Source organism: Amblyomma mixtum, chromosome 5 (genome assembly GCF_055824585.1).
Source record: "Amblyomma mixtum isolate Tamu chromosome 5, ASM5582458v1, whole genome shotgun sequence".
In the NCBI taxonomy this organism is placed as follows: Eukaryota; Metazoa; Arthropoda; class Arachnida; order Ixodida; family Ixodidae; genus Amblyomma; species Amblyomma mixtum.
This window is the reverse complement of record NC_143016.1, coordinates 41417866-41431510: the sequence shown is the minus strand read 5'-3', so window position 1 is coordinate 41431510 and position 13645 is coordinate 41417866. Positions and strand designations below refer to the sequence as shown.

At 54.2% G+C, this 13645-nt stretch overlaps 1 protein-coding gene across 2 annotated transcripts in view; it reads right to left on the bottom strand.

Moving 5' to 3' along the window:
* LOC149341887 (putative sodium-coupled neutral amino acid transporter 11) overlaps positions 1 to 13340 on the bottom strand; it is a 64745-nt gene extending 51405 nt beyond the window's left edge. For both annotated transcript variants that reach the window (XM_089544172.1, XM_089544173.1), the window contains exon 1: positions 12969 to 13340. In XM_089544172.1, the coding sequence (XP_089400298.1) occupies positions 12969 to 13019 (51 nt within the window). In that variant the 5' untranslated portion in view covers positions 13020 to 13340. The remainder of the gene's footprint in view (positions 1 to 12968) is intronic.
* Between the last annotated feature and the right edge of the window lie 305 nt (positions 13341 to 13645).

The window sequence follows — 13645 nt, the reverse complement described above, 5'->3', positions numbered from 1 at the left end:
TGGGCCAGGATGTACACAGCGAAAGCTCATTTGATGCATCACATGCCACAAGTGCAAGAGCGAGCGTCCGGAGCGACGGTCGGCGCAGCAGCGGACGTGACTGCCAAGCACGCAGCTGTGGCGCCGGCGAGTCACATGGCATGACGTCACAGCCACATGCGGCACGCTTCCCGTTAGAGGTCAAATTCAAAAGCCTGTTGACCTTCAGGCTCAGCATGGGAGGAGTAGAGCTTTCCGCTCTAGTAATCCTATAGATGGTGGGAATTAATGCGGAGCCCTGCACTAGGTGTCGCTTTGTGCCTGTTTGAGCCGGAGTACATGGGTTCGAACCCGACCGCGGTGACCGCTTTTCCATGGAGGCGAAACGCAAAAGGCGCCCGTGTGCTAAAAAATTGGCGGGGGCTTAGCTTGGTTAAGCAAGAGTATACTTTATATGCTACCAAAGCATATACAGTAACTCTAGGTTAAGCCTGGTAGGTTAAGCCTGGTAGGTAGCAAGCAGGGACACACGGAGCGGCAAGCACTGCTGGGCCGCTCTACTCAAGCTCCGCCCACAACCGGTGGCGCACTTCGCCGCCGCGTAGCAGTGCCTGAGCGCTGCTTGGCTTGGTGTACAAATATTGCAAGAAAAGACGGCATCACCTTGTTATCAGAAAGACTGCCAGCCATACTCGAGCGGCGACAAAGCATGCCTACTTATGTTGCGAGCTTTCGGCAACGGCACCGCTCGCGGGCGCTCCGGGCGACGAGCTCTGCTGCTGCATGTCTGCCGCGGTCGTCGCTAGGCCTATAGCCTGCTTCGCATCAACGCGGCAGGGGCTGGCGCTTCGGAAGTCGCCTGCGCTATAATTGAAGGCCTATTCTTCACCCCGCTTTGCTGTCAACAGCATCATCTCACAATAAATTACATTATGGTCAATTTCCACGGCGCCTTAAGCAGCGGAGCTAGCGGACGCCAGTCGAGCCGGACCCCAGCGTCGGGCCAGCGGCAGCAGCGAGGCGGTTCTCGCAACAAATTCGCTCGTACCACAGTTGTCACTTTTATCAGCAACTCGGTATTGGCCAATGACCCAGAAAAATGATATACTTTCTCATTTCCCTATCCCAGGGTTTATTACTTACGTCAAGAACACTCATTAGCTCGTTTTTATGACGCCGGCAGACGGGATCCAGGCTGGCCGGCCGGCAGGCTCGGCTTACTTCACGTTCGCACAAGAAAATACAAAACAGCCATGCTACCACAAAGGATGCTTCCTAGATTCGAGCAACGACAGCGTGCCTATGCTAGAGTTGAGCTTTCGGCAACGACACCGCCTGCGGCAACGCCGGGCGACGAACTGCGCGCTGGTCCCCGACTGCCCTGTTTCGCATCGACAGCGCAGCTGAGGGCTCTTCGGGACTGGCCAGCGCTCAAAAAAGGTGCTACACTTGGCACCCCTTGTTCGTTCTCCCAAATCCGGGGCTGATTGAACGAAGTCATGGCGCTCAGTGAAAACAGCGCAGTCAAGCTACTACAGCAAGCTACAATTCAGCAGGCGACACACCGCTCACCGGCTCACCTCACCGTCACCAAGCAGAGTTTTCGTGGACTCGACGTCATCGTGACGTTGGCGCTCTGCGCGCTCGCATTGGCTGCCACTGCCCGCCGGAGCGGCGTGCCGGGCCTTCGCCGGACGCGGTGCGCTGGACTACGCGGTTTGATGCATCCGGTGGTGGTGGTGAAAAACATTTATAAAGCAATAAATATTTACAGAGAGGTGATTGGGGTAGGCCCTATTGGCCCTTTCCCCTAACAATACTAGGTGGAGCCCCTATTCCGGGGCCCCATTGGCAAGCAACGCCGCCCGCGTCCGGTGAACCAAGGCCTTTTGGGTCTTTAGGTCCTGACAGCCGAGCAGGGCCGCCTCCCAGTCCTCTCTGGTGGGGTTGGGGTTGGGGGGGATAGATGGGTTTGACTGACACGCCCAAACCATGTGGAAGGTGTCAGCCACCTCCCCACAGAACTGGCACGCGCCATCAAAGGATGGATTGAAATGTTTAAGCACCGCCGGGCACAGTACAGTGTTGGTAAGAATTTTGATGAGGAGGCGCTCGTCAGCGCGATCCAGACCCTTACAAGGGGCCGGGTAGCGCCGGTGCTCCTCCTTGTAGTAATCGGTGATTTGTTTGAATGTAATGGCCAGATTGTCTGATTGGGAGTACCCTTCCAAGGACAGGGAGATAGCCCGGGGAGAGAGTGCGCGGGCGGCCTGATCGGCCTGTTCGTTTCCCTGGAGTCCCTGGTGACCGGGGGCCCAAATCAGGTTGCGTGAAGTTGGATCTTCAGATCGACAGCTATATTCCAGTATGCGCCAGGCAAGCGGGGGAGCCCAGCCCAACTCGTAGTTCCGACAGGCCCCTCGCGAGTCGGTGATGATGTGTTTCGACTTGGGAGTAGTGAGAGCAAGAGCAATGGCAATCTCCTCCGCGTGTGTTGCGCTGTAGGCTTTGAAAGTGAGCCCGTTGACTGTGTTTGTGTTGTGTACGACTGCGGCCGTGTACCACACCCCGTGGTGTGGGCCGGCAACGTCCACGTAATACACATGTTGTTGGTTACCATAGTATCGCGCCAACGCTTCCGCGCGCGCCTGGCGACGACCGCTATGGTCTTCTCTGGACATGTTGCGGGGAAGGGGTCGGACCCGGAGGGCGCGTCTCCAGGGTGCTGGCACTCTCTCCCTTTCCTCAATATGGTAGTCATGTTTGATGTGTAGCTGGTCCAAGAGGCGGCGACCGGACGTGGTCTGTGCAAGACGCGTGTATTGGTTGACTAAGTGGGCCTCTCGAAGCTCCCGAAATGTGTTCACCACGCCTAAGGCCAGAAGTCGCTGGTTGGACGTGGTGACCGGGAGGTCGAGAGCCCGCTTGATGACTTTCCGGTGGATGACCTCCAGTTGGTCATCATCATGTTTGCGCAGGTGCAAGTAGGGGGTTGAGTAGAGGATTCTACTCGTTACGAAAGCATGGGCAAGCCGCAGTGCATCCTTGCTTCGTAATCCGCCCCGCTTGTTGGAGACCCGGCGGACCATGCGGCCCACCTGGTCTCCCACCGTGCGAAGTTTGGCTAGGGTGGTGTCGACTCTGCGTTGGTGGTGTATGAAGAGACCAAGGACGCGGATCTCCTTGGACTCCCGGATCGGTCCCGAGGGGAGACTGATGCAAAGCGGAGTTGTGTCCCGAGGGGAGGGACGTATGTGCACAAATTCTGATTTAGACGGGGCGCACTGGAGTCCGCAGTAGGCCGCGTAGTCGTCGACTAGGGTCGCCGCTGCTTGCAGGCAGGATTCCATGTGGCCCAGGTTACCTTGCGTGGCCCAGATTGTAATGTCATCCGCATAAAGAGCGTGATGTATCCCGGGCAAAGAGGACAATTTGGAGGGAAGATGAAGCATTGCCAAATTGAAGAGGAGGGGAGACAGGACCGCGCCTTGAGGTGTTCCCCTCGAGCCGATGGTGTATGGCCCGTGTTCCGCATCTTGTATGCGTATGTAGGCTTGACGGTCTGTAAGAAATTGTTTTATGTAGTTGAATGTTTTGTGGCCACAGTTGGTGTTACTGAGGTGGTCCAGGATTACTTCGTGTTTGACGTTGTCGAATGCGCCTTTAAGATCCAAGGCCAGGACCACCTTGTCGTTGTGGGGACATTCGACAGGATCTAAGATGTCGTGGTGAAGCTGCAGAAGTATATCCTGTGCAGACTTGTGAGGGCGAAAACCGAACATGGTGTCCGCGAAAGTGTGCTGTGTTTCGAGAAAATCGGAGAGTCTGTCGCGCACCATCGTCTCCATCAGCTTGCCGACACAAGACGTGAGGGAGATGGGGCGAAGGTTCTCCACATCAATAGGTTTGCCGGCTTTCGGAATAAAGGTCACGAGAGCCGATTTCCAATCGAGAGGGAGAGGAGTCTCTCCGTCCCAAATGCTATTGATGTATTTGAGGAGCGCGGCGTAGGCTGCGTCGGGAAGGTTGGCCAAGAGCTTGACCGTAACCTTGTCGCGCCCGGGTGCAGTGCCCCGCTTCATTTTGCTCAAGGCCGCCCGGAGGTCGTGGAGCTGGAACGGATTGTCCAGCTCCGTGTTCTCTTCGCCTGCATACGAGTACGCCGCCTGCCGGGGGTCCTTAGTGGTGCACAGGTAGCGATCCCTGAGCGTGTGCGCTAGTTGTTTTGTCGTTCCTGTAAAGTTGTGCAAGGCCCTATGTAATTGGCGTTGGGTTTCCGTGCGTGTTTGTATTGGATCGATGAGAGCGCGGAACAGGCGCCACGTGTTGCGGCCAGACATCTGGCGAGCAGCCGCGTTGCACCGGTCCACCCAGTTAGTGTCGGCTAGCTGAGTAGCATATTCCGCTGCCTGTTGTGTGAGTTCGAGGATGCGGTTCTTTAGGCGTCTGTTATGTTTCTGTTTCTTCCATCGCTTCGTGAGGCTGCGACGGGCCTCCCAAAGGTGGAGAAGGTGGTTGTCCACGTCTGTTTGTGTTTCTGTAAGCTGTATCTGCTGTTCGTGTTGTGTGAGTGTAGAAGTGAGCGATCTGGACCAGGCGTCGTATCCCGACTGGAGGGGGTCTACAATAGGTAGAGAGGTGCGGAAAGTCGTCCAGTCAGGGATACGAGCTTTTTTTAGTGGGCGTTTCAGGGGACGCATGTAAATGGTTGTGTTGATTATACAGTGATCACTACCTAGAGTGTCCTCTGTATTCAGCCAGTCGGCATGTCGTATGTTGCGTGTAAATGTGAGGTCCGGGCAAGTATCTCGTTGAATGGAATTGCCGACACGTGTTGGGTTGGCGGGGTCAGTGTGCAGGGTGAGTCCAAGTGTGGAAAGAAGTTCCGCAAGCTTCCTCCCACGCCTGTCCTCCCGGGGGTATCCCCATAACCTGCTCGGGGCGTTGAAATCGCCGACGATTAGGAGGGGATCCCTACCCGCCACCTGCATAGCTTGAGTGAAAATTTCATTGAACGTGACGTTGTTAAGTTTCGGTGGGCAGTAAATATTTAGAATGTGTACAGGTGGGTCAGACCGCTTTAGGGGCAGCACTGAAACCATCGTGTATGGGAAAGACGGTGTTGTGGGAAGTGTGACCTCCTGCGCAGTGTATCGCTTGTGAACAAGTATACATGTCTGCGGGCATTGGCGTCCGGAGGGGGGGGCAAGGGGGGGCGGTTGCACCCCCCTGGAAAATCACTCACTCGAACCGTGAGTGATGGCCGCACGCCAGGGGCGGTGGTGCGCTCAGTCAAAAGGGTAAAAGCAGCCCCGCATGGTCACATCTGCGAAATGCCGCGTCCGGGCGTGCGTCGTTCCGCCGTTTTCAAACCACGCCATCGTTAGCTCTACTGAAGGGCGACCTGTTCCAGACATACAGCGGCACCGGCGAGCATGTGTTTCGAGCCGCCTTGAGATGGGTGTCTGTTTCTTTGATCTCTAGAGAGATAGCGACACGGAGGCAGACAGTGCACGGGGCATCTTGTTTTCGCCTATCGTTACGCCGGTCACCGATGAATTCTTAAGGAGGGAAGGTAAAATCAGCCGTGTCCACCCCCGCTTTGTCGGGCTGCTCAGGGGCAAGAGGGCGATGAGTTGGCGCCGCCGCCGCTCGCTGTCTCCTCCGATCCACGGGTAGCGCAGTTCGGTAGAAGCGCCGCTTTCAGAATCTCCGGCAAAGGGGATTAGCTGCTTTTGTTCACGGCGACGCAGTCTCCCGAGGCGCCCCCACACCAGCGTTCTTTGCGTCTTCTGCGAAAACCAGCGCCTTTGGTCAACGCAGCCCGATGGCGCCTGCCTGGCTCGCCTGTCACCTCTGGCTGGGCCTCAAATCACAACAGCGCCCATGTACTGTGCGTGTCAGTGCATGGTAAAGAGACCCAGGTGGTCGACATTACCCGGAACTCTGTACTACTCCATCCCTCATAGCCTGAGTCGTTTTGGGGCTCTGAACCCCATAAAAACACAAAAACAAATTTTCCGACTGGAGTGGTGAGTGTCCCTTCCCCTCGGAAGTTGCGCGGCGTTCCTTTCACCCCCAAAGTGCGCATTCGGGGATACTGCGGCAAGTAAGCCCTTGCACGTGTGCGCGCCTCTGTGTTTGTGCTTGGGTGTTTTTAGTGGCCGGTTGTCAGCGAAGCTGAGAACAACCAAGACAGCGGACGAGAAAACGACGAGCGGAGAGCAGTGTGTGTGCGGTTGCCATGGGCGTCCGGAGGGGGGGGCAAGGGGGGGCGGCTGCACCCCCCTGGAAAATCACTCACTCGAACCGTGAGTGATGGCCGCACGCCAGGGGCGGTGGTGCGCTCAGCCAAAAGGGTAAAAGCAGCCCCGCTTCGACGCTTGGTCACATCTGCGAAATGCCGCGTCCGGGCGTGCGTCGTTCCGCCGTTTTCAAACCACGCCACCGCCAGCTCTGCTGAAGGACGACCTGTTGCAGACATGCAGCGGCACCGGCGAGCATGTGTTTCGAGATGGGTGTCTGTTTCTTTGATCTCTAGAGAGATAGCGACACGGAGGCAGACAGTGCACAGGGCACAGGTCGCTCGCTATAATCATGATACGTTCCTACGCCGGCCACCGATGAATTCTTGAGGGGGGAAGGACAAATCAGCCGTGTCCACCCCCGCTTTGTCGGGCTGCTCAGGGGCAAGCGGGCGACGAGTTGGCGCCGCCGCCGCGCGCTGTCTCCTCCGATCCACGGGAGAGCTCGGTGCGGTAGAAGCGCCGCTTTCAGAACCTTCGGCAAAGGGGATTAGCTGCTTTTGTTCACGGCGACGCAGTCTCCAGAGGCGCCCCCACACCAGCGTTCCTTGCGTCTTCTCCGAAAACCAGCGCCTTTGGTCAACGCAGCCCGATGGCGCCTGCCTGGCTCGCCTGTCACCTCTGGCTGGGCCTCAAATCACAACAGCGCCCATGTACTGTGCGTGTCAGTGCATGGTAAAGAGACCCAGGTGGTCGACATTATCCGAAACTCTGTACTACTCCGTCCCTCATAGCCTGAGTCGTTTTGGGGCTCTGAACCCCATAAAAGCACAAAAACAAATTTTCCGGCCGAATTAGTTGCGGGTGTCCCTTCCCCTCGGAAGTCGCGCGGCGTTCCTTACACCCCAAAAGTGCGCATTCGTGGATATTGTGGCAAGTAAGCCCTTGCACGTGTGCGCGCCTCTGTGTTTGTGCTTCGGTGTTTTTAGTGGCGGGTTGTCAACGAAGGTGAGAACAACCAAGACAGCGGACGAGAAAACGACGAGCGGCGAGCAGTGTGTGTGCGGTTGCTCGACTGTGCGGATGCGCGAGCAAGATGGAGCGAGGTGTATGAAGCTGCGAGCGTGCATTTATCTTGTAAATAAGTTTTCGTTGTATATATAGTCATCTTTTGTTTTCAACGTACTCGTTCAACCATTTTTCCAATCAATATATATGATGACTGTGCACTGAGAGCGTGTAATGAAGCACAGAAATGAATTTATCACCCGTGTAACTACGCAATTCGCCCAGAAAAATCCGAGGCGCCTACAGTTGCTGTTCAAGGAAGACTGACTGAGTGACTGTAGTTGCGTGTTTGTGAACATATTGCGCTGTGTGCTGGTCATCAATTCGGGTGAGTCGAGAACCCGTATGCAGTAAGACTGAGCACTTCGAGTATTGATAGTATCTTTTTGCATTTTTATTAATTTTAATTGTTTCTTTGTTGATAAACTCCAATGTATCTCTACAATCCGCGCTTTAATTTGCTGCTTGTAATTTTCTTTCATGTGTGTATTTTACTTATTTTTTATTTATATATAAATAAATAAATTTACTCCGCAAATAGTGCCTTTTCGCTACGAATATACCCCCCCCCCCCCCTCCGGCGCCAACAACCAATGGGCCCCCCCCTGCAAAAAATTCTGCGGACGCCCTTGTCTGCGGGTTGTGTTGAAATGTAGTGTAGTTTGTTAGTTTGGCACCGGCGCCGGGTTCCTGAAGGGCAACCACGGCGACGAGGAACTCAAGGTTCTCAAGATAGAGGCGGAGATGAGTCCGCTTCTTGTGGTCCTTGAGACCTCGGCAGTTCCACTGCGTTAGTGTAAGCGGCTGAGTTATTCTTGCTCGCGACTTAGGGTTGGGGGCCATGGTCGGAGGCGGAGGGTGGGGTCACGTTGTTAAGACTCCCCAGTCCGCTAGTGCCCGGCGCAGACGTGCAGGAGTCTTCCGAAAAGTCAAACTCATCGGGAATAGCTCTATTGAATTTTGAGGGGCGGTTAGCGTCCCTGATGGGTCCTACGCGTTTAAGGACGCGCGGATTATCTTTTATCCATTTTTGGATAATGTGCGTTACGGCTTGTGTCACCTGTGCGATGACACTCTCCACCTGACGCGCGATGGTGTCATGGATAATTTTGGGGAGGTCAGCCAATTGTGTTTCAATTGCGGTCACCCGGGTCTCCAGGGCCGCGGCGCGACTCTCCACAGGAGGAGGGATCTCCCTGTCTGTTATGTTTTCTGCCTCGTCGCTCGACGCGGGCAGAGTATGGAATTGGGATTTGAGCGAGTTAAGCTCGCTGGCTAGTTTTTCGTTTTGAGCTCGCAAGAGGGCGAGCTCGCGCTTGAGTTCCTGTGTCTCGGCGGTGCTGGTGGGGGAGGAGGGAGGAGGGGAAGGAGAGGAGGCATCCGGCGGTCGCCGGCTGGCAGCAACGGCGCCGCCGGACCGGATTCGGAGCGCCCGTGTCCCCGCCTGAGCCGAGTGGTAGCCCGACTCTCGCTCCTGGTATGACGTCACGCTGTGACGATGGTATGACGTCAGGGGTCATTCTAAAGGTCCCCGACTGCCCTAGTCGTCACTAGGCCTTAGCTGGTTTCGCACCGACAGCGCAGCTGAGGGCTCTTCGGGACTGGCCAGCGAGGACGAGGAAGCGCAACGATTCCTTGTGCACCGAGCCACGATGGCAGCAGTCAAGTGCGGCATCCTGGACCAAGGATCGACCACGGCGCCCAGTGACCCGTAAGGGTCAAGAAGACGTGAAATTTATTAACAATAAAGTTTTTTCCATCCATCCAAAGGTCAAACGTGACAAGTTGCCGCCGCTACGCGAAAGGCTGTTCTTAGCAGTAGTATTGCTTTCGCAATAAAAATTAGGCAGTGGCAGCTATGCCAGGATACGCGTCGCGAGAGCTACATTGGCGTCTCCGCTTGGCAAGTTTTTTTTTTTTTTTGCTCAGGCGTCTCCGCCGCTCGTTTAGCCTTCCGATGCTCATTCTCTCTCTGCAGAGCGGCCAAGTGCCAGGAGACGACTCCTGGGTCCGAAGAATTGATCTTCTCCAGACGATACCGCCGCATAGCGGCGGCTGGAGTCTCCTTTTCGTCACCCATACGAAGTGATTGCGATACACCGAGTTGTATCACCTCAGCTTTTATACACACAGCCGCACATACGCAGTTCATCCACACGACCCCACCCGCGGCGGCGGCCGAGCTCTGACGTCATGCGCCGCGCACCTGCTGCTCCTCTGGTTTTGCGCATGCGCACTATCGGCCTCCCAGGCTCATGGCGAAATGCTCGACTGGGTAGCGTAGTGTAGCTCTCGCTACGAAAAAATCAATTTACCAACCAATTTTACCCTGTGCTGTGTGATGTCAGTGGACATTAAAGATCTGTATGTGGTCGAAATTATTCCGGAGCCCTACACTACGGAACTTTCCCTCCCACTTTCTTCCCTTCCCTCACGGCCCGGCCCGGTTGACGTGTCCAGCAAATTATTCCAGATCCCTCCACTACGGCACCTCTTTCTCAATATACCACCTTCCTCCCTTCCTTCATGGCGCGGTGTAGATGCCCACCTAGAAATAAGTAAGTTACTGCGCCATTTCTTTTTCTCAAATACCATTCATTTTTTTGTGCCTCCTTCACTCCGTCCTTAATTCATTCGTTTTTCTCCTTTCACGTGGTCGCTATGTGTGAAAGAGGGAGACAATCACAGTGGTTCGGCGGGCCAGGCAGAGGGCCTTGGTAATTTCGTTGTAGCTGGTCAAGCAGTCTTTGGTGCTATTCCACGACGGTCGCCGGCGCGGTTCGCGAGCTCGCGCGCCTTGGCGTGTGCCGTCTCGTTTCGGTTGCGATACGTCTTCGATACTTCTCCCATGTGCGCCGGGAACCACTGAATTCTGGTTTGGAATTCTACCTCCTGCTGGACTTGTCGGTTCCTCAGGACTCGGGCTGCTCTCTGTGAGATCCATCCTTTGGCTAAGTTTCTAACCGTCTGACGCGAGTCGCAGAGAACCACGGTGCACGTCGGATCCGTGAGGGCGAGTGCCACCGCCGCTTCCTCCGCCTCTTCTGCGCGTTCGCACGCTACACTTGACGTTATGCGCGTTTTGCCGCACGAATCGACGACCGCAACCGCGTATCGCGAGCGTTCTGCGTATTCCGCGGCGTCAACGAACCTTGTCCAAAGCAGTGGGCGAAATTGGTAAATTGGTTTTTGACATCGCACAGCACACGGGCGCCTCTTGCGTTTCGCCTCCATCGAAACGCGGCCGCCGCAGTCGGGTTCGAGTTTCGATGGAGGCGAAACGCAAGAGGCGCCTCGCCGGCAATTTTCTTGAGGAAAGGAAATGGCGCAGTATCTTTCTCTCATATCTCGGCGGACACCTGGACCGCGCCGTAAGGGAAGGGAGGTGGGAGTGAGAGAAGAAAGAGTGGAGGTAGTGGAGGTCTCCGGAATAATTTCGACCACCTGGGAATATTTAACGTGCACTGCACAGCTCACGGGCGCCTTTCGCCTCCATCGAAACGCGGCGGCCGCAGTCGAGAATTCGAACCCAGGCTACTCCGGCTCGGTAGACAAGCGCCTTAACCACTGAGCCGTGCTTGTAACCTTTTCAAAAAAGCGCATACAGGTGGAAATTAACGCGCAGAACGCATATTCCTCGCTCCTAAATAATTAATCCAATCTTCTGTACGGGGCTCGTTGATTAAGTTCCGCTTTAATTAAAGTGCGCCAGACTAGTATCGCGATAGTAATTCTCTGCACTAATTGACACACTTTATAGCTATTGCGTTTGCGTATTTCTGGCCAGTTACAAACAGAAAACTAAATTATTAAAATTTACATATTACGCATAATTATTACTATAATTATGTATATCACCGTGCACAATACGCGCAAGGCGCTCGAGATATGAAGGTGTCACAAATGAGCATTTGTCTAGCTTAGCAGGCGTATACGTTCGTAAGGGTAGACGTGCGAGCTAGTTGGTGCATGGTTATTACTCTTTTTAAAACAGCGCAAAGGACACGGACGCATATAGAAGGAATTTCTTTGGAGGAGAGATTCTAGAGGCCCGTGTACTGTGCGATGTCAGTGCACGTCAAAGAACCCCAGGTGGTCTAAATTTCCGGAGCCCTCCACTACGGCGTCTCTCATAGCCTTAGTCGCTTTGGGACGTTAAACCCCATAAACCAACCAACTAAACCAGCATATAGAAGGCAAACACACACAGCTCTGACTTTCAACTACGTTTATTCCTGATATATACATGTATACACGTGGCTTGAATGGCGAGAGGTGGCAAACAGATACACTGGGCAAGAAAGAGAAAAGGCTAATCGTGTTTTGCGCGCTTAGCTAAGTATACGTCCGTTTTCTCCTGATAACGCAACAGATGGGGTGCTGACGCAAAGGTCACCCAGAGCATTTGCGCTCCAATGATTGGTCCTTACTTTCGATGGTTTTGCACTCATCGAACATGGGCCTGCACACTTTCTGATATTCCTTACTTGGCGTACTTGACTTGGCAAAGCGCGCAAAACGCTATTAGAATTTTTCTTTTTTTTCTTCCCTCCTGCCTGCGTCCGTGTCTTTTGCGCTGTTTTAAGAAGTGTACGCTCCCCTTTGAATACAGAAGTCGGGTAAATTATTAAGGAGCCCCCCCCCCCCCCCCCTTGGTCTTCCACACACATACACACACACCTACGGCGCCACTTTAATTCCTCCCATCTCTCACGGCGCGGTTCAGGCGTCCACCGAGGAGAGAGATAGCAACTGGTCCATTTCCTTTCCTCAAAACCACTAATTATTCGGAATAAAGTCCCAACTACATCCATTTACAACGTTTCCGGGCAATCCATGACTTACACATGCTGCATGCATATGACAGTGCGCATATTCTTCGTCCTCATGCGAGGTCGGCAACACCGGTTGCAGTTACCGCGCCTTTCATTTCCTGATAACCATTCCAACATGGAAAACTTGCCAAGAACTGGCACGGGTCCAAATCGCGCGCGCGTTTCGTGCAGCAACCGAAGGCCGGCCGTGGCTGTTGAGCGCAGTGCGCGATCGCCTCTCTTATCGGCAACTTATACGGCGCAGTAATTATAGCCTTCTGATCGCGCGGTAACGTTGAGAACCAGAATCGAGATAAGGAAGCGCCCAGACGCGAACTAGATATATCGTTTATGACACCTCATTTCCTCTCGCCGGTTCAAACTGGAAGGAGCGCTTCGACACACATGCTCACGAAAAAAATAATTTTTTTTTTTTTACATATGCGAGGCACTGCAGTGACATTTATTTTCACGCATACACGTTCCCATTGGGCGGGTTGAAATTACCGCCTACACTGCTTACATTGGCCTTTCGCAGCGCGTACGCGGCGTCAAATGTCGAAGGTCGTCCACCAGTTTGACATGCGCGCGACGCGCGGCGATCAATAGATCTGTGACAAAACGACAGCGTCGCATGCGCGTACGCGGTTGCGCAAGAATTGCTTTCGCCTTTTAAACACTGTTTTCAACGCCTTTTCTCACAGCGATGCCAGATTGTCCAGAAAAGGGCGCACGGCATACAAGCTTCACTTGTTGCAATGCTGCTTTCAGGGCGCGCGCGGTCACAGGTGACCGCGATTTCTGCGGCCTGCCACGAACCGCAGTGACCCATTTTGCGATGCTTTTTTCGTTTTTCACTCACCTTAACCGATTCTCGCCTGTCGAGAATGTAGGTGCTTTCCGAGCTTGCCATGTTAGTCGAGTGCGCTGCTACGATGACCGACTCGCCGATGCAGTGGATGAATCCTTTATGCTGCCAGGCTTGCTGCAGCCCGATCCATATGCGGCGCTCGTCGCACTGCAAACACAGCGCCAGGAACCGTCACGAGCGATGAGCGCTGTGCTTCTCAGTTTTTAACACTTATGTGCAAAGCTTTGACACAATCCACTTCGTCGCGTAGCTTCGAATTCAGGGGTGCGAGCAAGGCATCCCGCAGATACCGGTTTAGTCGCTCGCCGAGATATCCTGTCGGCTGCTAGAGCAACAGATGGTGCGTATATAAGTTTCTCAGCATCCCGCACAGGGGCGCTGAAACACCCTCCCCCACTTTCACTCCGCAAAAATCCCTAGATACGCGAATGGTATGGCTGAACGTTTTAGTCTAAGCTGAGGGACTTTTGTAAGCTGACTTCATGTACGTCGCGTTGTGCGTAGAGTTTTTGTTTCGAAACCACACGCACATGGAAGAGGTTTCATTCATTTAAGTTTCGTGAAGCTGCGACTATGATAGCCTTTTATCGTATAACACTGACCATCGAGAGAACCCTAACATTCTACCCAAAACCATGGTAATGGTTGGCTGTGCTCTAGCCAAGTAA